This window comes from Phodopus roborovskii, unplaced genomic scaffold, assembly GCF_943737965.1.
Source record: "Phodopus roborovskii unplaced genomic scaffold, PHOROB, whole genome shotgun sequence".
In the NCBI taxonomy this organism is placed as follows: domain Eukaryota; kingdom Metazoa; phylum Chordata; class Mammalia; order Rodentia; family Cricetidae; genus Phodopus; species Phodopus roborovskii.
The window spans coordinates 5,368,765-5,392,163 of record NW_026126599.1 but is presented as its reverse complement, the minus strand read 5'-3'; the positions used below and the strand labels follow the sequence as shown (position 1 = coordinate 5,392,163).

At 46.0% G+C, this 23,399-nt stretch overlaps 1 protein-coding gene and 1 long non-coding RNA gene across 2 annotated transcripts; both read left to right on the top strand.

Moving 5' to 3' along the window:
* The first annotated feature begins 4,160 nt into the window (after positions 1 to 4,160).
* LOC127237142 (uncharacterized) lies at positions 4,161 to 5,141 on the top strand. The gene is made up of 3 exons (XR_007835823.1): positions 4,161 to 4,274; positions 4,359 to 4,478; positions 4,830 to 5,141. It is a non-coding gene; the product is annotated as an uncharacterized LOC127237142 (long non-coding RNA).
* A 3,544-nt stretch (positions 5,142 to 8,685) lies between these two features.
* Positions 8,686 to 23,190, top strand: LOC127237346 (olfactory receptor 10AC1-like). Its single transcript, XM_051205578.1, has 2 exons — positions 8,686 to 8,794; positions 22,205 to 23,190. The coding sequence occupies exons 1-2, from the start codon at positions 8,686 to 8,688 to the stop codon at positions 23,188 to 23,190; spliced, it is 1,095 nt and encodes a 364-aa protein (XP_051061535.1).
* The last annotated feature ends 209 nt before the right edge of the window (positions 23,191 to 23,399 follow it).

Here is a 23,399-nt window from a genome sequence, read left to right as displayed (position 1 = left end):
TCTTCTGATTTCCAGGACAGCCAGCCTCTCATTGCCCACAGTAGATCTCCACCAAGACCTCTACTCAGTTCTGAAACAAGATAGTCCCAAAATGTGAGTACTATGGTTCTGCTATATCTGCTTAGTGATGAATATCACTAAGTGTGAAATCACTGGACAAGAGGATGATTGACACCCAGTGAGATTTCTTCAACACTGCATAAAATGATGTGCAATTTAAACTCTAGGGATTGAAGACTGAGGATATAGATTGGTAGAAAGGCACTTGCCTAGCATGTATAGGGCCCTGCATTTGATTCCCAAAACTGCCCACCCCCAGATATTGTAATTTGCTTCTACTTAGTGCAGTTGACAGCCCACCCCACAGATACCTAAGACTACAGAAAATCAGACTTACGGTTAAGACGGAATGCCACTGTAGCATGATTATATGACCTAAACCCAGACAAACCAAGTGGAGATATTTGTTTTATAAACGGTGATCAGACCTGGCCTGGGCCAAGACTAGAGGTGGCTGAATATTCCCAAAGTTAACAGTCACATGAAGAAAATTCAAGTGAAAAAGTATTTATCATCTTAGCAAACTTAGTTCTCTTGAAGCGGGGCTGATTTATGCATCCTCAACCACCTGTAGCTCCAGTTCCAGACCCAACACCTGTGGTCTCTGCATTCACTTGCACACACACATAGATAACAATTTTAAATGAGTTTAAAGTGAGTAGGAGGGGCTGGAGGGATGGCTCAGCAGTTAAGAACACTTGTTGCTCTTTCAGAGGACCTGAGTTAAGTTCCCAGTACTCATAATGGGCAGCTCACAACCATTTTAAACTCATCTCCTAGGGCTCTCATGCCCTCTTCTGGCCCCCGTGAACACCTGTGCAGAATACACAAAAAGTTAAGACCCAACCTTTTTTTAAGTGACTAGGAAAACAGAAAGGTTGACTGTTCTTGCAGTTCATACAGTAAGGAAAAGGTATTGGTAAGCATATTTAGTAAAGAGCCAGTGAATAAACCCTGTAGCTTTTGTCCCTTCACAGATGCCTAGCTTTCCTCTTGTAATAGACAGGAAACCCCATACTTGGTTTTTCTGCCGGCCACTGGTTTTGTCCCGCCGCCGCATGAGCCCCAAATAATGCACAGAGACTCTGTATTTGATATAATGCTGTTGGCCAGGTACTAGTTTCTTATCAGCTAGCTCTGTCTTAAGTATTAACCTATTTCTGTTAATCTAATATTTCCACGTGCTTTCATCTTACCGGGGAATGGGGCCTGCATCTGGCCTCCCCAGGCTCTCCATCTTGACCCCTCCTTACTACTTCCTCTTTCCTCCTTGTCTCCTAGTCCCTCCTATCTTCCTTTCCTATTGGCCAACAGTGCTTTATTCATTACCCAGTATGAGAAACATATATACATAATGACATTTCCCATCACCGTACAGTACCCAGACAACTGTACATGGCTATTATTACCTATTGAGCCTTCATTTACAAGCAATGGGGCTTGGAGCTTCTGGTTTTCTGGTGCTTTATCTGGAATATATAAGGAATACCTCCTAATCAGTAAGCAGAAAACATGAGCAAAAGACATGGTCATCCACATCGCTAAAGGAAAAAAATGACTATAAGCAATACATATATGAAAAGTCGTTTGGGTTTATTAATGATCAAAGGAATATAGGTTAAAAACTCAACCATCAGGCAGGCGGTGGCATGCATGCCTTTAGTCCCAGCACTCGGGAGACAGAGGCAGGTGGATCTCTGTGAGTTCAAGGTCAGTCTGGTCTACAGAGCTAGTTTCAGGACAGGTTCCAAAGCAATACAGAGAAACCCTGTCTTGAAAAACAAAAGCCAAAACAAACAAAGCAAAAACAAAACAAAAACCTGTGAGATGGCTGCATAAGTCCTATGACCCAAACCTATAGTGTAAGGAAGAAAACCAACTCCTGAAAAGTCCTTTCTGAACCACACACACTGTATGGCACATGCATGCCCACACTCATACATCATGCATGGTGATTTGTAAAGCTTGTTCACTGAAATAGTTAAAATGGAAAGCACAAAAAAAAATCAGGTACTTGTTAGAATGTACACAACGGGAACATTTAAAGAAGATGTGTGTGTGTGTGTGTGTGTGTGTGTGTGTGTGTGTGTGTGTGTGTAGGTGCCTTTGGAGGCCAGAAAGGGTATTGAATCCCTGGAATTAGAATTATGAGCAGGTGTGAAGCTCCATACATGAGTGCTGAACCAAACTCCATTCCTTCCCAAATGTTATCAATCACCTAGCCCCGGGGCAGGAACTTGTGCATTGGTGGGAAACTAATAACACACTTTGGAAAACTGACACTTTAAGCATGTGTATGCCCTTTTACTCAAACCAGGCAGAAACTCATGGGTGCACATACACACAACACACACACAAAGCATACACAGAGGCACAAACTAATGCACTAGATATACACATACAAAAAAACTTACAAAAAAAAAAAAATCCCAGAACCCTCAAGGCTCACATATGTAGTGGAAGGGGTGTGCTTCCACTGTGGAAACTGGTTGGACGGTGGGAGGGGATGATGTTGAAGTCGGAGGCATCACATGACCAAGTAAAGAAGCCCAGACACTGGTAGGCACACGGTGTGATTGTATGTGAAGGATAAACACAGGCAAAACATCCGTGCTGTCGATCCGCACACCATTTAGCTTTAGCTGAGGCTTGCAGAGGTTATGTGTCTGGTTCCTGCCATTGTCTGATGCTGAATACCTCGGTGTGTTCTGCACTGTGTATTTCTGTGCATGCATGAATCCTTTGATAGAGGATTTCACCCAACTTTTCCGATGTGTAGCATATGCTGTGTGTCAGAGTGTCTGGTTTTTATAACTCTGTACAGCGCTCCTTCATAGTCACTTTAGTTTTGGTGGCATCTCCTATGATTTCTTGCATCATGCCTTTGAAGCTTACCACTATGGTATATTTTGAGCAAAAATGTTTGAAAAGATCAAAAAGCCAGTACATCTATCTTTTTTCACCCCACATTTTTACAGATATGTATGTATTTAGTAATTTTTTTTTTTGAGAAATTGTCTCACTATGTAGCCCTGGCTGTCCTGGAATCCACTATGAAGACCAGGCTGACCTCAAACTCATGCCTTTTCCCCCCAAGTTCTGGGATTAAAAGTGTGTGCCACCATACCAGCTCATATTTATTATTACATTTATTCAGTGCATATATGACATGTATGTTTTTGTGTCTGTGTGAATCACTTTTCATGTTTACAAACTTTGAAAACTTCGTATTCCTAAAATTTAAGATTTATATTCCATTGGGTTAAATATAAAATGTACTTGATTTGATGAAGAATCACATTTAAGAAATGTCCAGGAGGTCTGCAAGCTGGTTCAGCCAGTAAAGGCTCCAGTTGCCCAACCTAACAACCTGAACTCAATCCTGGGACTTCTCACATGGTGGAAGAAGAGAACCAAACCCCTGCAAGCTGTCTTCTGACCTCCACACTCATGCCACGACACATGCCTGCCCTCGTAAGATGTATGCAAAATACATTCAAATGTATTTAAACAGTTCTCACCCAACCAGTGTGGTCCCACAGCTGTCTGTGATCCCAGCATTGAACTAGATGGAGACAGGAGGATGGCTGGGGCTTGCTGGCTGCCAGTTCAGCTGAAAAGCATGAGCTCCAAAAGAGTAGGTGGAGTTTAATAGAGAACTATATCTGAATCCGTCCTCTGGCCACTTCATGAACACATACAGGATGGACGAACGAAGGACGGACTCATATATGCAAAAGAGATGGAGAATGGAAAGGAACAAGGGACCATGGGCCACTAGAGTTCTGGCAATGGTGCTGGTGGGGCCTGATCTGCAAAGGACCAACGAGTGAAGTTAAGCCCATATCCAGGATAGCGCTCAGCAAAACGCTGAGCAGCTCTGCCATGAAGTATTCCTCAGCGGGAGGGTGTGGCTAAGTCTTAAGGGCATGGCCATTGTACAAGGGAGCAGTTCTGAGTGGGTGTGCATGGTTTGGGCTGAAGGGTCTGGTCAGAGTGGGCGGCTCAGTTCAGGCTTAAGGGGCGTGGCTCTGGGTGAGGGGTGTGGCCAGCACTTAGATCAGGCTCGAGGAGACCAGTAGTTCCAGAGCCACGCTGGGCCACAACTGTCTGCACCTGACAGTTCTTGGAGAGCTGGAGACCGTTGACCAGGCTGAGGGCTGACACAGGACACCTCAGAAGTGAGAAGGCGGGCCTTTCAGGACCAGAGATGGGTGGGCTTGACGTGCAGAGAAGGGAGGGAATGGATGGCTGGGCAGGAAGGGAGGGCCTCTGATCGATAGCCCATGCCTTCGCAGAGTCCTGTCCAGGCGTCATGTGGCCATCACTGGTGTTGCTGCTTTTGCTGCTTCCTACTGCCCATGGCGCTCCTCACCCGGCTGCTGACCTCCAGGAAAGCTTTCCAAGCGTACTCGAAGGTTTTCACCGCCCTGTAATGGGTAGGTATGGGAAAAGAGGAATGTGGGTGGGGACCTACATAAAGGGAACTAAGCAGGCATAGGCAGAGACCGATACAGGGACAGAATAATGACAAGGATCAGAGAACTGAGTGGGCGGTAGAAAGGAAGCCAGTTCGATAGGCATGGTCTAGTACAGGATGCCCAGCTGCACCCTTTGAACTCCCAGGAAACCCACTATGCAATGAGGACAGTTAATCTCCACGGACTTTAGTACCACCCTGGGCATGACTACAGCACAGGAGCACTAGCTGGGGAACTGCCCCGATTCGTTGACAGCATCACAAAGCTAAACTTGTCACTCTTCATCAGAAATCCAAACTGAAGGAGACAGAGGCCTGTGGAGGGAAGACAACCCGTTTGCTGGCCCCCGCTGTCCTCCTGGCTCATGAGGTGACTGCTGTGTGGTCCAGAAGCTGGGGGCGAGGACCTATGGCCTCATGAGAGCTACCAGGCACAGGATTGGGGGCTCCCCACTCCTGCTCCCAAGACCCACTTGTCCCCCTCCGGGCCCTTGAGCTGCTGAATGGGCTGGGGGTGGACACCAGTATCCTAGCAGGGGCAGATGTGGACCTCACCAGACTCATCTGCAGCACCATTTAAAAATAAAAGTTATTTCTTCAAGCTAGTAGTGCTCTTTCTTTTTGAGACCAGCCCCCCAGCTCATGGTCAACCAGTTCCTCCCAACCTTGGACCTGACATTCCCTCCACCCCCCCAAACAGTGACGTCATCAGGCCCACCTATGAATTATGAATTTGGTCTTTGATTCTGCTATCTCTGACCACTGCAGCTAGTGATTAGCCCTCCCTTCCCCACAGTTGGAGGCTCGGCTTTTCCCAGGATCTAGGAAGAGGGTGCTGAGTTAGCTAAGGTAGGGATTTCTTGTATTTTGGGATTTGAGGCAGGATCTTGTTGCAGGTTGGCCTGCAGCGCTGTCCTCCTGCCTCAGCCTCATGAGTGTTGAGATAGCAGTTGTGCACCATCATGACAAATTCACAGGTGGCCTCATAAAATGATGTAACAGCTGAGTCTCTAACAATCCTCTTTTTAAAACAAAACAAAACAATGTGTGTGTTTGTGTATGTGTGTATATATATATGTGTGTAAAACTTTGAACCCAGGATCTCCTGGATGCTAGGCAGGTGCCACACCCCTGCCCCTCACTGGGGGATTCTAGGCAAGTGCTCTACCATTGACCCACACCTCCAGCCCTCTAAGTTTTATTTCGAGACAGTCTCACTGAGTTGTTCGATCTTGCCATGAATGTGTCATCCTCCTGCCTCAAGCCTCCCAAATAGCTGAGATTACAGACTTGTACCACCAAGCCCAGATCTTATGAGATATTTGATAGGGGGTATGAAGAGTGGACTGCACTCCATGGGACAAATCCTGTCACTGATGTCATCGAAGCTGTAGATTGGGCTCCTTGTTCCAGCAGCAAATAAGCCATGTGGTTTTAGGGGTACTGGACCCACCACTGTCTGTGGCCTGAGGTCACCTCTCTGCGAGCTCCTGGGACCAGATTCCGTCTGGAGCTGAGAGGTCTTAGACAGACAGGGGGATGAGGTGGTGATGGTATCAGGAAAAACCCATAGAAAATCCTGGGTAAAGTTCATCAACAGCCTTGGTATGGGCTATTTATGGGGAAACAAGTCCATACATATGACATCCCCAATAGTTTCCCAAGTGAAGTCTGCACTTGGTGGAATGGGGAGTCTTTAAAGCCACATAAGAGGTTTCCATCAGAGTTCTTCATCTTTGGGACCTGTCTCCAAGAAGAGGACACACAAAGAGAGATGCCAGGAGCCAACCTCTAAACAAGCTATAGGCAGATTTCTTATTGTCATTTCCACTTGCTATGATAAAGCACCTTGACAAAAGCAACTCAGAGGAGAAAGGTTTTGGTTTATTTCATAGTTCCAGCTTACAGTTCATCGTAGAAGGAAAACCACTGTGGCACGAGCTAGTCATGTCACAGCCTTAGCTCTGCATAGGGAATGGCGCCACCTACAGTGGGTCTGTCTTCTCACCTCAGTTAACATAAGACAACCCCCCATGTACATGCCTCATTGAGACTGTAAAGATTACGTGTATGAGTGTTTTACTTGCATATATGTGTGGGCACCATGTGTATAGTACCTGCAGAGGCCAAAAGCAGGTGCTGGATCCCCAGGGACTGGGGTTATGGATGGTTGTGAGTCATCATATGATTACTGGGAACTGAACCTAGAGCCTCTACAAGAGCAACAAGCACTCTTAGCTTGTGAGCCATCTCTCCAGACCCTGAGACTCTTCTCTTCGGGTATGATTCTAGGTGGATGCTAAGTTGACAGTTAAAACTAACCATCATTCAGGTATTTTCAGAGATGAGGCCATTGTTTAAGTACATACTGCAAACCCCATTCCACACTGGCCATTATCCTAGTGCTTTTGAGATGGACGCTGTCCCCATAGTTTCCTGTGTTGAAACCTACTCCCAAACAGTAAAGTCAAGAGGTGGAAATTTTGAGATGTGATTAGGTCATGAGGGTGGAACCATCAGAAATGATAGTAGTGCCTTTATAAGAACCTCAGGGCTGGTGAAATGGCTGAGCAGGTTAAGGGGCTTGCAGCCAAACATGAGATCAAACCCTGAAATATACATGGTAGAAAGACAACTAACTCATGAAAGTTGTCCTCTGACCTCCACAGTCATGCATATGCATGCACATGTACAGAAACACATAAATAACATACACATGTGCACACAAAATAAAGCAATACATTTTAAAATAAAATTTAAATATTTAAAATAACAGCTGTAGGAAAGCCCCCTCACCTTAATTTTGCAATGTGAGGAGACAAGTATCTTTCCTCTCCTCTTTCTCCTAGGCTGAGCTGTCCTGGAGAGAAGCCCAGATCCCCTGGAGGGGTAGATAGGGCTAGGTGCCCAGTGGAGTGGTTGGGGCACTTTACTCCATATGCCAGAAGATTGACTGGAGTGCACAGATGCCAGAGAACACAGATCAGAAGTGACCCAAAGAGGGACCTGTTCCTCCCTGGAAGTATGGGCGGGTCCTCTAGAGGAGGCTCTGTCGCTATGGGATACTGTGGTTAAGTGCATTGTTGGGGAATATTATTTTCAGGTGTGTGCCTTTTGTTTATGCTATATTTGTTTAACTCTGTGAAACTGTTACCGTTCCTGTCTAAAACACCTGGTGGCCCTAAAAAAGAGCTGAAAGGCCAATAGCAAGCCAGGAGCAAGGATAGGTGGAGCCAGCAGGCAAATATAAATAGAAGGAGAAACGAGGAAGAGGAGAGGAGAAAGAGAACCAGGAGGAGAGGACATCAGTGGGCCAACCCAGCTATCCAGCTACACAGCAATCCACTGAGTAAGATTTACAGAAGAGAACAGGAAAAGGCCAGAGGCAAAAAATAGATGGGATAATTTAAGATAAGAAAAGCTGGCTAGAAATAAGCCAACCTACGGCTGGACATTCATAACTAAGAATCAGCCTCTCTGTGTGATTGTTATTTGGGAGCTTTGTGGTGGGCCCCTCAAAAAGACAAAAGAGTAAAAAGAGAAAAACATTTAAAACAATAGTGCATAGGTTTGGATGGACCGTCTCGAGGAGGCTCTTTCACTATGAGATGCTGTCGTGAAGTGCACAGCTTCCATCCAGCAGCACATAAACATTTCTTGCTCACAGCTCTGGGGCTGGGAGTGTGAGGTGGTCAGAGTATAGCACAGCCAGGTTCTGGTGAGAGCTTCCACGGTGCAGAATGCAGATACAGGAGCCTCTGGGAACTACTTTTCAAACATAAATTTTTACTCATGTGTCATATGTGTGTGAGTGTGAGCACTTGTGTGCAGGTATATGCCTGATGAAGCAGAAGCAGGCATCGGATTGCCTGGAGCTGGAATTACAGGTGGTTGTAAGCAACCCGATGTGGATGCTAGGAACTGAACTTAGGTCCTACTTAGGACAAGTAGCAAGCACTCAACCACTGAGCCAGAACTCCGACCCCTGGAACTAGACTATCCACTCTGCCACCTAGGAGCTGGGAAATGTCTCAGTGGGTTAAGTGCTTGCCACAGTAATGTGAGGAGCTGAGTTCAAATTCCCAGAGCACATATTGTACGTCTGTAATCTTAGCATTGATGGCTGGCAGGGGAGGGGATGTGAGATGGGGTCGGGAGACTCCCCAGTCGTTTACTGTCTAGCTAGCCTGGTGTTTGCAGCAGAAAACAAGAGAGCCTCTACTTCAACAGAGGTGGACTCAAATGAGGAGGAAGGTGAGGGTCAACACTGGATGTGTTCCTCTGTCACATTGGAGGCAAAAGCACCATTGGCACACTTTTACCAACATATGAGACTGCATTTCCCCCTCTGTCATTGGAAAGACAAAGAGTGATTTCCCCGATTTCCCCAGGAGAAATCCCGACGCCTTGAGCAATCATGTTTGGCTCAGACTTGTAGAGCCTAAGCTTGTAAAAAGAAAGAACATTCCAGCTCTCTCACTCCCTGAGGCTTCTGTGAAAGAAAGGGTCCTGAAGGAAACACCTGGAGCAAAACTCTCCTGTTTCCAGGGGACTGGGATAGAGTGCTGCCCTCTAGTGGCTACTCAGAGTGACACTTCATTATCTCTGGTGCTGCCTTTCCTCATCGGCCACTGGAGCAGATATGCTAAAATATAACAGGTGAAGGCTAAGGCGGAGTCATCAACTTTTGAGGGATCTTGGAAAAGACCGAAAAACACATGGCCTTAAATATTTAAGGAATTCTGTCTAGTCATTTATGGGTGCCCATAAATACGGCTGCACTCTATCTTGGCACAAGGACAGAGAGTTCAAAGCTGTCCTCAGCAAATTATAAGACCTAAAGGTCAAAGGTGTGGCTACAGAAGGATGTTTGGCTGTCTTCGTCTAAATAACAACAGACCTGAATAGGAGGTGTGGCTACTCCTGGCTCTCAGGGCTAGGGAACAAGAAGTTGGAGCTAAGGTGCGGTTACTGAACCCTTAGAATAAGTAAGGAAGAAAAGCCTGTTTGTTCCATATATGATACTGTGTTGCCCTTTTTGGAGAAGGTATGTAAGAGTGGTGAAAAATAAACTCCTAGCATTTCAATATTGACTGATCTGCCCTCCTGACCTTTATTCTGTCTCTCTGTCTTTTCTTTATTGTCTATAGCTAGCCTTTCCCTCATCCACACTCCCCCAATCAGGTACAGACTTGGGGCCACTCTGCTGGCTCTGTTTGCAGCCCCACATAGGCTGCTCTCGACAGGCATTGCCCTGACGCTTATTGAGGGGAGACAAAACCAAGCTCTAAGCAGAAGGCAGTAAAGTCATGCCAGTCACTAACAGATTCTTCATCATTCTATAAGTGCATCTCCTTGGTTGTACAGAACCCATTTGTCAATAGTCGCCTTACTTCCCCTATGCCTATATCCAGTCCCATATGCCCTGACTTTTCTATTAGTAGTTTCAGAGTTCTCAGTTTTATGTGAGGTCCTTGATCCATTTGGAGTTGGGTTTTGTGCAGCATAAGAGAGAAGAATCTAGTGCCTTTGACATGTACCCATTCAGTTTTCCCAACACCATTTGCTGTATTTTCTCCATTGTGTATTTTTGACATCTTTGAAAAAAATCAGGTAGCTTTAGTTGAGTGAAGTTATACCTGGGTCTTCTATTCTGTTCCATTGACTGACATCTCTTTTGTGGTAGTACCATACTGTGTTTATTGCTATGATCTATAGTATAACTTGAAATTGGGTATGGTGTACCTCCACAATATTCTTTTTGTTGATGATTGCTTTCATGGGTCTTTTGTGCTGATATATTCTATTTGGTTACTTTCATTTATATGCTGAGTGCCAAGAGGATTTTGTTTATGATTACATTGAATCTATAGATTGCTTTTTTTGGTAGGATGGGCAATTGTAGGACCCCAAGGCACCTTGAGCTAGCCTGAAGCTGTTGGCGGGAACTCCTTGCCCCAAGGCTTTTGTTGGTACTCTTCCCGTGACAACACATCTTGTGACACACACCTCGTGACAACACATCTTGTGACACACACCTCGTGACAACACAGGGAGGAGCTAAGCCAAAAAATTCCTGTAATTTTCCACTGTGCTATAAGTCGGTATTTAAGCCCGTTCTTGCCCCTCAATAAACGGCATTCGGCATTTGGTGTTCCGACTTTGCCATTGAACGAATGACCCGATGTCTTGTCTTTATTTCAATCTCTAGGCCTTCGCCCGATTCGTGAAACAGATTGTAGCGTGGGCACTACAGGCAATATTAACTCTTCCAACCACGGGCCATGGAAGATCTTTCAGTCTTCTAGAGTCTTCTCATAATTTTTCCCTCAGAATTTTGTTTTGTTTTGGTTGGTTGGCTGGTTTTTGGTTTTCAAGTTTTTTTGAGACACAGTTTGTTTGTGTTACCCTGGCTTTCCTAGAACTTTCCCTGTAGACCAGGCTAGACTCAGGCTCACAGAGATCCTCCTGCCTCCACCTCCTGAGTGCTGGGATTAACCACCACCACCACCACAACTCAGGTTCTTCAATTTTTTTTTTCCTTGAAGCTATTGTGGATGGGAATGTTTCTCTGATTTCTTCCTCAGGATATTTGCCATTTGGTACATAGGAAGACCACAGATTTTTGCATGTAGATTTTGTATTCTGCCATTTTGTTCCAAGTGTTTACTGATTCTAGTTTTTTGATGGAGTCATTAAGGCCAGTTACATATAAATCCACGTTATGTGTAAACAGACATACTATAATTTCTCCCTTTCCTATTTGATTCTTTTTATTTTCTTTTCTTGTCTTACCACTCCAGCAAGGATTTCAAGTATCATATAGAATGAGAATAGGGAGAGTGGATACCCTTGTCTTGTTTCTGATTTTAGTGGGAATCCTTTAGGTTTTTCCTACACTTAACACAACTTTGGCTATAGGTTTTTCATAGTCTTTATTATGTTGTGATATGTTTTGTCAACCACTGTTATTGACCAAGATTGCTCATAGTACATTGAAAGCATCGTGATTCCATGGGAATAGTAGCATGTTTAAAGGGACTTAGACTGGATTGTAGAATCTGCAGGCTTCACATGGGCTCTGAAGATCTGAACTCAGGTACTTATGATTGCATGACAACCATTTTGCCCACAGAGCTACCTTCCTAACCTTGAGTTCCATTTACACCTACTTCATTGAGAGTATTGTGAACATCAGAAATGGAAATCAAATTTTAACAAGTGTTTTTCTGAAATTCTTGAAATGATCATGTTAGATATGTTAATACCATGTTTTGTTTTGGGGATTTTTTTATTATTTATTTGGTTTTTTTCGAGACAGGGTTTCTCTGTACTGCTTTGGAGCCTGTCCTGGAACTCGATCTGTAGGACAGGCTGGCCTCAAACTCACAGAGATCCATCTGCCTCTGCCTCCTGAATACTGGGATTAAAGGTGTGTTCCACCAACACCTGGCTAATATCATGTTTTATATTTATATACTTACATATGCTGAGCCATCCTTGCAATAAATCCCATTTAGTTGTCTTATACTATACTGTAACAAAAAAAAAAAAAAACTGAAGTTACAAGTGGTTGTGAGTTGACATATGTGAGTACTGGGAACCAAATTTGAGTTCTCTGCAAAAGGAGACACATTCTATACTTCTTGTAGGGAGACAGGATCTCACTATGTAGCCCTCTCTGACCTGGAACTCTTTGACTTTGATGTCACAGAGATCTGCCTGCCTCTGCCTCCTGAGTGCTGGGATTAAAGGTGTGTTCCACTATCCCCAGACAGTCCATTCTTAGACTATTTAGTAGAATATACTGGAGGACCCATGTGGTCCTGGACTTTCTTTGCTGCAGTTTTATCTCCCTGCTTCTTATTAGCTGTCTCAAAAACAAAAATGGGGAGGGGAGCTGGAGTGATAGCCCAGTAGCTACAAGCACTGGCTTCTCTTCTTGGGTGGTTCAATTTCCAGCACCCAAAAGGTGGCTCACAACCATCTGTTATACCAGTTCCAGGGGATCCAATGCCCTCTTCTCCTCCATGTACACTGCACACACGGTGCACACACATGGTGCACACACACACACACACACACACACACACACACACAGAGGCAGACAAAGCACTCATGTACATGTAATAATAAATAAATGTTTTAAAAACAAAAACAAAAAACATATACATGTATTAATAAATAAATGCTTTTTAAAACAAACACCTGGTCTTTTTAAAAATTATTTTAAAAATTAAATTCTCACTTTCTTCATGCATTCCTTTCCCAATGTTGAGTCATTCTTTTGGGTGTCTTTAAGACAATTATTTTCATTAAAAATATTTCATTATTTTACGTGTGGGGGTGTTTTGTTTGCCTGTGTGTGCACCATGTGTGTGCAGTGTTTTGTAGGTCACAAGAGGGCGTCAGATCCCCTGAAACTGGAGTTAGAGATTGTGAACTGCCATATGGGTGCTGGGAATCGAGCCAAAGTCCTGTGCAAGAGTAGCCAGTGCTCTTAAACATCTATCCAGCTCCTTATTTCAAATTTCTTTTCCAGTAATACAGAAATTTCTCATTTAGGGCCAGTTGCTGGAGATCTGTTGTTTATTTGCCAGTGTCCATTGGGTAAAGTATTTGCCTCACAAGCCTGGGGACTTGAGTTCAGTTCCCCAGCACCCACGTATAAACAAGGTGCTATGGTGCATACCTGTAACCACATTGCTGGGGAGGTGGAGACAGGTGGACCTCTGGGACTCGGTGCCCAGTGAATCTGGCCAGATTAGTGAGGTCCAGTTTCCACTAGAGGAACAGTTTCAAAATAAGATAGAGAGCAATGTAGGAAGACACTCAACATCCATCTCTGCCTCCACACCCATGGATACACGCACACGCACACACATACACGGGGGGGGGGCAGTTTCAGGGGGGCAGAGAGAGAGCAGTTGTTCCAGGTTATATGGACTGGCTTTGGTAAATGACAGCTTTTACCAGCAGACTGGATTGGTACTTGGAAGTCATGGTGATGCGCAGTCCAGGGGTTCAGGGTAGGGTGGCTCCAGCCCCAAGAAGGAATGATGGCATGGAATCTGGGGAGCTCCTGTAGCTAGCGCACACATCAGGGAAGACTGCAAAGGTCCTTGGCAAAGATTGCTGTGTGAGTGTGTGGCAGTGCAAAGGGCTACTGGACAACTTGATAAAAGCAACTGGGGGAACTTGTGGCTGGGGGAATTCACTCTTCTCTGAGCTGTGCCAGCTTTGGGGGTAGGTGCCTTCAGTTATTCTCCACCTTAAACACACACACACACACACACACACACACAGTGTCCCTCACTGAAGCTGGGGCTCTCTGTTCAGGCTAAGCAGGCTGGCCAGCAACCCCCAGGGGTCCCCTGTCTCTGCCACCCCAGTACTGAGATTATGAGTATGCTGCCAAGTCCAGCTTTACACATGGGTTCTAGGGCAGCAGGACTCAGATCCTTAGTGTGTATATGGCAGGCATGGACTACTCCATCCCTCCAACCCTCCGTGGCTTCTCATTTGAACTCAGGCTTTCCCGGAGTATTGTATGTAGCCTGCGGACAGATGTGGAACCATTTGCTGTGAGCTAACTGCCATGTTATTGACATTCACTCTTACTCAACATCTTCTAAACCATGACACTTTTGGTCACCTGTGGGTCCAAACTTTTGGTGAATTATATGAAAATTTGAACACAGCTGCAGTGAACTCTCCTTCCTTTCTCCAGGGATCTTCTCTTAAAGTGCCCTGGGCTACTCATTCCTCTGAGGTCATCTCTCCCAACTCCCAATGTTGTCATCACTACAGGGAGACGGCCTTCCTGTCTCCTTGGACCAGAAGTTTCAGGCTCTCCCAAGATACTGAAGTTCTGATTTCCCACGTTCCTCTCCCTCCTGTCCCTCAAGCCCCTTCCTTCTGAGACCCTCACACCGAGAGACAGCACAGTGGGAGGGGGAGAAGGTGCTAACGAGACTCTGGGGCTTTAGCTCAAGCTAGACCCTTAAGTGGGCCCTGGGAAACCCATTAAGCATATCTTTCAGGGATCTCCTCCTGGCTTTGAAAGAAGTTGGACTATCGGGGGAGTCAGAAGATGGGGCCAAGATGGGCCCGGCCAGCTTCTGTTTCTACAAAAGCCTTCCGTGATTGATGCTGTATTGCATCACTTTTGTTTGCATTATTTTCAGTTATATCTGTGTTTGATGTGGACTTTGAAGGATGAGTACATTTCCAGGTGGGAAAAATGACATTCTGATGTTAGGGGCACCTGGGCAGGATCAGGAAGACACTGATGGTCAGGACATACACACTGGTGAGGAACTTGCAAGTGATGACTGGAGCAGAATACAGGGAAGGGAGATATTGTAAAGTAGCTGTGGTGGATCTGTCTTGTGATAGGGGGAACTCAGAGTTCTAGGCAGGACCTAAGTCATTTTCCTGATGTGAATCCGTGGTCCTGGGTGGAACTTTTAACTGTTGCCAGAGTCAGTGTGTTGGCAGTTGGCTGGCCAAGCAGAAGGCTAGGAGTCACAGACCTTGCAATTCAGCATCTTTGGGCCTGGGTGCCTTGATTACATCAATATTCCATATTGTGGTCATTTTCCTCCGGGCATGGCAGGGGAGGAGCCATAGAAGATGGCTCTCTGCAGAGCGTGACTGTCCGGGATTAAAACACAAAGCTTCCAGTAGAATTTCCCAATGGAAACCATGTTTCATGAATTCCATGGTAATCTATTCTCGCTCCCTCTCTCCCCCTCTTTCTCCCTCCCTCCTTCCCACCCTCTTCCCTCTCCTCTCTTCTCTCACACCTTTCCCTCTCTAACCTCTTTCATTTTCCTTCTCCATGTCTCTCTACCTCCCTAGTTCATCCTTCCTTCCCAGCCCTTCCCCTCTTCTCCTTTCCATTTCTCCTCTTTTTCTTTATCTTTCCTTAATCTCTTTAATCTTTCCCTCTCCAATCTGTCTCCTCCATCTCATCTTTTCCTCTCAAAATTCTCTCCTATTTTTCAATCTTTCTCCTGTCTCCCAGTCTCTCCCCTGTTTCTCTGTGTGTCTCTGTCTCTGTTTCTCTCTCTCTAACACACACACACACACACGCACGCACATGCGCGCGCGCACACACGCATCTTTTTTCCTCCCAGCCCATCTATCTATCATCTATGCCTCTCAACCTCTCCCTCTCTTCCTCCCCCATGTCTTTCCTCTGGTCTTTTCCTCTAAATCTCTCTCTTTGTCTCCCAACCCCACCCTTGCTGCCCAGAGCCCTCTGAGCCACCTGAGTTTGGCTGCTCCATCAATGGCACCTGCCTCTGTCCCTCATTTGTCTGGCATGCTTTGTGTGCAGGCACACAGCTGCCTCACATGCCACCCTTGGTTGTGACTCTCTCCAGATGTCCATCTCTTCATCTCTCTGTGCACCTCGAGTCTTTGGCTTTCTTTCATCCTCTTCTCATCCCCTCCTCAGATGGATGGAGAGACACAGACATATTAGAGAGGTACGAAGTGCAGCAAGCCCTCTCCATGAGAGCAGATTTTGATACCAGTATCTGGAAAAAGATAATAATGCAGGGAGAAGCTGGGTGACTCTCCTTTGGTAAGTCACCCTCTCTGATCTCAGCTTCCTCATCTATGAATCAGGAATAATGCCCTTTAGATAACTGACTTTGCAGATCATAAGCTGTGACTATGTAGGAAGTGATACTGTGCATGGACATTGCTTAGAACACTATTTGTACATTGTGAGGTATCTGTAGTGGTAGTGACATCAGTTGCGGTAGTGGTCACTGTCCTCATTCTGTTTTTTCTTTCCCATCAGTGTTCGAGGAAATGCGGAAACATGACCACTGAAGAGTAAGATGGAAGTGATGCCAGGACCAGGGACCACAGAACTGTAGGAATGGGAATGGAAGATAAAGAGAGGAAGAGAGAGAGAGAGCACATTGCCATAGTGCACAAATGGTGATCAGAAAACTTTGAGGTAGGGTCTCAATTGCTCACCACTGCATACACCAGGCTAGTTTGCCTGAGAGGGGCAACAGGTGAATGTAGCTTTGGAGGCTGTCCTGGAACTCGCTCTGTAGACCAGGCTGACCTCAAACTCACAGAGATCCACCTGCCTCTCTGCCTTCCTCCCCAGTTCTGGGATTAAAGGTGTGAGCCACCAATGCCCAACTTTCTTTTAATTTTTATTACATTTGTTTTGTGTGCATGTATTTGTGTGTGTGTGTGTGTGCGCACACGTGCATGCGTGCTCTCTCATGCACAAATGCAATAGGTACATGTTGCCATCAAAGAACAACTTCTGTGAGTCAGTTCTGTCCTCCCAAAAGCAGGTCCCAGGGATTGAACTCAAGTTGGCAGACTTGGTAGCAAGTACCTCTACCCACTGAGCTATCTTACAAGCCCTGTTTTTTTTTTTTTTTTTTTTTTTTTTTTTTTTTAACTCATCAGTACTTCCTAACCATAGGGACTTTTCCACCAGGTGCACCACACACATCACTTAAAACAGTCTCCGACACCTCGCCGGGGGCTGAGGATGCTGCTGCCATTTAAGAAGGCAAGAATTTCCCTGTGATCTCTGATGGCCAGGAAGTACGATCTCAGCTGAAACATAGGTGAGCTGCGAAGCCCTGTCAGACCCCTCAGATGAAGAACCCGACACCTAGGGGAGAAATGTGACTTGGGTAACACCAGAGGGCTGAGGACTTGGCTCAGTTGGTAGTGTGTCTTGCATGCACAGAAACGAGGCGTGGTAGCACATTCTTGTCATATCAGCACTCAAGGAAGAGGTGGAGTAAGTTCTTGTCTTGAAGTCATAGAGATATGCTTGCACTTGCCTCATAAGTCTTTGGATTAAGAGAGTATCACAAAACTTCAGGAAAAAAATCCATGTGTTCCTTTAGTTCAGATATAGGTCAGAGGACAACTTGGGGAAATCAGTTCTCTCCTCCCTCCGTGTAGGTCCTGGGGATCAAACTCAGGCTGGTAGGCTTGGCAGCAGGCACCTTCAGCCCCTGAGCCAGCTGGCTGTCACTGATGCTTTTGAGACAGGGCTTCATTATTGAGCCCAAGCTGGTCTTGAACTCATAATTCTCCTGCTTTAACCTTCCCAGTGCTAGATTTATAGGCACTTGCCACCTTGTCTTAATATTTTTAGGATTTTTGGAGAAGACTAAACTACCTTTAAAAAGAATAAGGTGAAGCCAGTCATGGTGGTGCACATCTTTAGTCCCAGCCCTTGGAAGGCAAAGACAGGATGATTTATGTAAATTCAAGGCCAGCCTGGACTACAGAGTGAGTTCCAGGACAGTCTGAGCAACACAATGAAACCCCTCAAAAAAAAAAAAAAAAAGAGTAAGATGGGGGATGTGAAAAGGACGCAGTGGGTAAAGTGTGTACTATGCAAGAATGAGGACCCGAGTTCAGATCCCCAGCATCTATGTAAAAGTCAGGTGTGGCAGCGTGTGCTAGGGAGGTGGACACAGGCTTGCTGGCCAACCAGTCTTGGCCAAATCAGTGAGCTCTAGGTTCAGTAATAGACCCTGTCTCGAAAAAATGAGGTGGAGGAGTTGGAGAGATGGCTTAGGCATTAAAAACACTGGCTGCTTCCAGAGGAGCCAGGTTCAGTTGCCAGCACACACATTGGGTGATACACAATCACATGTAACTCCAGCTCTGGGGGATTCCAACAGCCTCTTTTGGCCTCCTCGGGCACCCACATGTAGGTGTACATATCCACAGTGAGACACAAATACACAAAACTAAAGTAAAGTAAACTAAAGTAACTAAAACTAAACTAAACTAAAGTAAAACTTTTCAAAAGAAGAGAGTTGTTGAGGGAGATCTCTGGGGTGACCTCCAGCCAGTGTGACACACTCACAGAGGCAGTTATATGTGCTCACATTCACAAATCTTTTAAAAATGGTTTATGGCTGGCAGTGGTGGCACACTCCTTCAATCCCAGAACTTGGGAGGCAGAGACAGGTGAATCTCTGAGTTCAACACCAGCCTGGTCTACAGAGCGAGTACCAGGACAGCCAAGGCCACACAGAGAAATCCTGTCTTGAAAAGACTGAAAAAATAAATAAAAAAAAAAAAGAGAGAGAGAAGAAGACTGTTTATTTTGAAAATAAAAACACAAACTCAACTTTTTATAGTGCCCCAAAATAACAGATGGCAAAGAGACACCGTGAACCTCCAGTGAGGAGAGGGACAATTGAGTAACTACAGAGGACAGCTCCAGTGATGGTTGGACTTCACCTCGGCCCACTCTCTCGGTCTCATGGCATTGAAGGTAGGGGGTGAGTGCTTCTAAGAAGCAGGACTGGACCCAGCCAGCTGAGCTTCTTGGGAGAGTTGAGCTTGAGTTAGCTTTGTGTGTGTGTATGTTGAACATGTGTGCTTGAGTATACCCACGTAGACCAGTGTGCTTGCATGTGGACACCAGATGTCGCCTCAGCTGTGGTTCCTCGGGTGCTGTCCACCTTGGCTTTTGTTATGTTTGTTTGTTTGTTTTGTTTGAGACAGGGCTTTTTGCTTGCCATGATCTCACCAACTAGGCCACATTAGCTGGCCAGTGAGCACTAAGAATTCTATCTCTACCTCCTCAGTTCTGGGGCCATAGGACTGTGCCTCCACACACACCTGGCTTTAAAAAAATAAATAAGATAAAATGGGTCCTGGGGAGTGAACTCAGGCCCTCATGCTCACAAGACAATACTTTCCTATCTCTTGGGCCCATCTCTCCAGCCTCAGAGCTTGAGTTAGTTTTCAAGAGATATGGCTCAGTGGCAGAAGGTTTCTTTGCTTCTAAAGATACTTCAGGATCCTCAAAAAAATTCAAAATATCTGGATGCAGTAGCATATACCTATTCTCCCGACATTCGGGGGCTGCAGCAGGAGGATTTAGAACAGTGGCTTTCAACCTTCCCAATGCTGTGACCTTTTAATACAGTTCCTCATGTTGTGGTGACCCCAACCATAAAATTATTCTCATTGCTGCTTCATAGCTGTAATTTTGCTACTATTATGACTCTTAATGTATCTGACATGTGACCCCTGTGAAAGTGTTGTTCATCCCTAAAGGGGTCACAACTCACTGGTTGAGAATGACTGATTTAGAGTCTGAAGCCAGCATGGACTCTACAGGAGACATTGTCTCAAAATCATCAAGGAGTAAAGATGTCATCCAATAGTAGAACATTTATCTGCCATTCAGGAAGGGTCCAGGGTTCCATCTGAAGCATCATAAAAAATGATGGTGGTGGTGATGATAGTGATGATGGTGGTGGTAATGGTGGTGATGGTGAAGGAAAATGTGAAGGCATGGAGGATGAGAAGAGAAAGGAGAGAAAATGCATGGCATAGTTGACATGACCTTTGGTAGCCAAGTGTGGAGATGGATTGATTCTAATAGTTTGGGCAGGTATGGAATAGGAAAGTGATTAGTTGCACATTCCAGACAAAGCTGATGGTCACAGTGATGGAAAGTGTCAAGTACACATTTAGGGAGAATCCAGCAGAATCTGGAGCAATTGCTGTAGGGAAGAGTGAGGCCAGGTACTCTCTGAGGTCCCAGGGCTGAAAACGAAGGCTGGGGAGATAACTAAGGGCCTGTGGGTGTGCAACACAAATGTGTGAAGATTAAGGATTAAGAAACTTATCCCTCGACTTTCAGACTGCCCATCCCAGAAGGCTGAGGTTAGTAGTGTTGCTGGGCAACTGTAGCTTCAGAGTGTGGCATCCAGCCTGCCTGGGGACAGGCATAAAAGTACAGCGGCCTTGGAGGTTGAATAGAACTTTTGCAAACAGTCTAGAGGGGTCTGTGTGTGTGTTTGTTTTGTTTTGGCAGTGCTGGGGATGGCATCCATGGCCTCATGCCTGCTAGGCAGGTGCTCTACCACTGAGCCACACCCCAGCCCCTCACTGGGGGATTTTAGATGAGTTCTATCCAATCCAACAGATGAGTTCTATCCAATCTAAAATTTCCAGATAGACAATATGAGGTCCCAGTGGAATCCAGAAAGAAAAAAGCAGTTGGAAAGACAGAGAACATGTGGGAACAGAGACCATCCAATGGGGTCACAGTGCAGAGAGGGAACTGAAAAAGAGCAGTGAAGCTGGCCTCAGCATCATGAAAGATGATGAGAGAGATGAGCGGAGGAAAGTAAATTCATCCTGAAAGCAAGGATGAGATCGTGTAGCAAAGACCTGACTTTATTTGTTTGTTTGTTTTTTAGTTTGTTAATTATCTCCTGGGTCAGGGATTTTTTTAAAGATTTATTTATTTATTATACATACATTTTTCCCCCTGCATGTATCCCTGCAGGCCAGAAGAGGACGTCAGATCTCATTACAGATGGTTGTGAGCCACCATGTGGGTGCTGGGAATTGAACTCAGGACCTCTGGAAGAGTAGCCAGTGTTCCTAACCTCTGAGCCATCTCTCCAGACCCCTGACTTCTGTTCTTGATTGTAAAATACTCACTATAGTTGGTGGTGAAATCATTAGAAAAACAGCCAAGTGTGATGGCACACACCTAGCACGTAGGAGGTTGAGGCAGGAGGATCATGAACCTGAAGTCTGCCTGAGCCACATACAGAGACCTTGTCTCAAAATAAAATAAAAATAAAATGTGAAACTGGAGAAATAACTCAGTGTACAGAGTGCTTGTTTGCAAGCATGAGGACCTGAGTTCAAGTCCCAGAACCCACATTAAAGAACCTCAAATAAAGGCACATGCCTATAATGTCCAGGATGGAGGAGACAGACAGAAAGATCCCTGGGGTTTACTAGCCAGGCAGCTTAGTGGAATTTCCAAACCCCAGGTTCAGTGCGGGGTCCGTATCAAAAAATAAGATAAAGAGGGATTAAGGAAGCTACCAGATGTTGACATGCAGCCTCCACACACCCGTATGTATGTATGTATGTATGTATGTATGTATGTATGTATATGCATGCATATGTGTACACACACAAGCACATATATGTAGACTTTAAAGTGTGATTTAAAAGATTCTTTCTGGGAGTAAATGGGCCCATTAGAGACAGTTGTGACTGCCCAGGAGAGAGACAATGAGGTTCCTTCAGCAGGGTGTGGCCCCTCATTTTACTTGAAGGTGCTGGAGAGAGAATTGATCCAGAACTACCTATTTCCAATTCTGGTCAGCTCCGTGTCCACAAGAAATTAAGGTTTGACTTGAAAACCAAGAGTCAAATCAAAACAGGGCCAGATGGAATTTGGTGTGTGAGTGGAAATGCTTGGTGAGGGGGGCTTTGAACACAGGGTGAAGCAAAGAGGAGGGCTCAGTCCTGAGACAGGGTTAGTAGTCACTATGGCTTAATCCATATATGCAGGGCTATTGCTCATAAAGATCCTTGGTTGTTACCAGGAGGACTCAAGTTCTCTTGCTGGCATCAACACTGGGCGGCTCTCAATAGCTTGTAATTCCATCTCCAGGGGATACAGGGTCCTCTTCTGACCCCCACAGGCATATTCATATGCAGATACATGTAATAAAAAAATAATAAAATAAAACGAACCATCACAGGGCAGGCTATAGAGAGCTGACACAGAGTTCTTGGGTCCAGGAGAAGATAAAGGCAAATGGATCTTGGGAGGAAGACGTCCACTGTGATGCTTCTCTCTGGTTTGTCGTTCACCAGGCCCTAACTTGAGCCACTGGTCTGAGCTCAACTGGACGGCACCACAGGAATTTGTTATCCTAGGTTTCTCGGGGTGGCCTCAGGGCCTCCGCGTGCTGCTGTTCTCTCTCCTCTTGCCACTCTACTTGGCCACCCTGGCTGGGAACCTGCTCATTCTGGGCCTGGCCCTGGCAGAACCCACTTTGCACACACCCATGTACTTCTTCTTGGGCTCACTGTCTGCAGTAGAGGTGGCCTACACACTGGTACTCACTCCACGAATGCTAGCTGGATTCCTCCTGCCTCCCGGTGGTCAGGCAGTAGCACCCTCTACCTGTGCCGCCCAAATGGGTCTATTCGTGGCTCTAGGTGGCTCTGAGTGCCTGCTGCTGGCAGCCATGGCCTTGGACCGCTACCTGGCTATCTGCCGCCCTCTCTACTACCCTCAGCTCATGACCACTGGGCTCTGCTGGGCCCTTCTAGCTTCCTGCTGTTTGGGTGGCTCTGTCCTAGCCTTAGGCCTCACCACTGCTATATTCCAGCTGCCTTTCTGCCATGGTGGCCTTGTCAATCACGTCTTCTGTGACCTCCCAGCTGTGTTGATTCTGGCCTGTGGGAACCGGGACCTTCAGGAACACGTGTTACTGGCAGCCTGCATGCTTCTGCTGGTGCTGCCCCTAATCCTTATCTTGTTGTCCTATACCAGGGTACTGGTGGTCATCCTGGGGGTGGGGGATGGTGCTGGCCGCCGCAAGGCCTTCAACACAGTGGCATCCCATCTCACAGTGGCCGTGCTCCACTATGGCTGTGCCACAGCCATGTATGCCAGACCCCTGAGCAGCCGCTCCCTGGAGGAAGACAAGCTGGTATCCCTCATCTACATAAACCTCACACCCCTGCTGTACCCGGCCATCTACACACTTCGCAATAGGGATATGCAGGGTGCCCTCCAACGGGTAGTCAGCCAGAGAACTATGGGGGTGGTCCAGCAAGCTGATCTTGTCTAACTATGGATGCCAGGTGTTGTCAGAGCCGCTCCAGAGCCATCGTTCACAGCCTCCCCATCACTTGCCGGATGTAAACTTGGACATCAGACCAGCAATGCTTCTGCTCACCTTCAGAATGGCATAGCTCTTTGTAGTGGGGGCATGTTTAGCAGCACCTCAGGCCTCTACTCACTGGATGCTGGTGGCATGTGCTGTCCATGTGACAACAA

Excerpts from the sequence above, each read along its gene's own strand:
- LOC127237346 (XM_051205578.1), top strand. The coding sequence starts at position 8,686 with ATGGGGTCGGGAGACTCCCCAGTCGTTTACTGTCTAGCTAGCCTGGTG. Across the intron at positions 8,795-22,204 it reads GGACTCAAATGAGGAGGAAG|GCCCTAACTTGAGCCACTGG; the intron begins GTGAGGGTCAAC and ends GTCGTTCACCAG.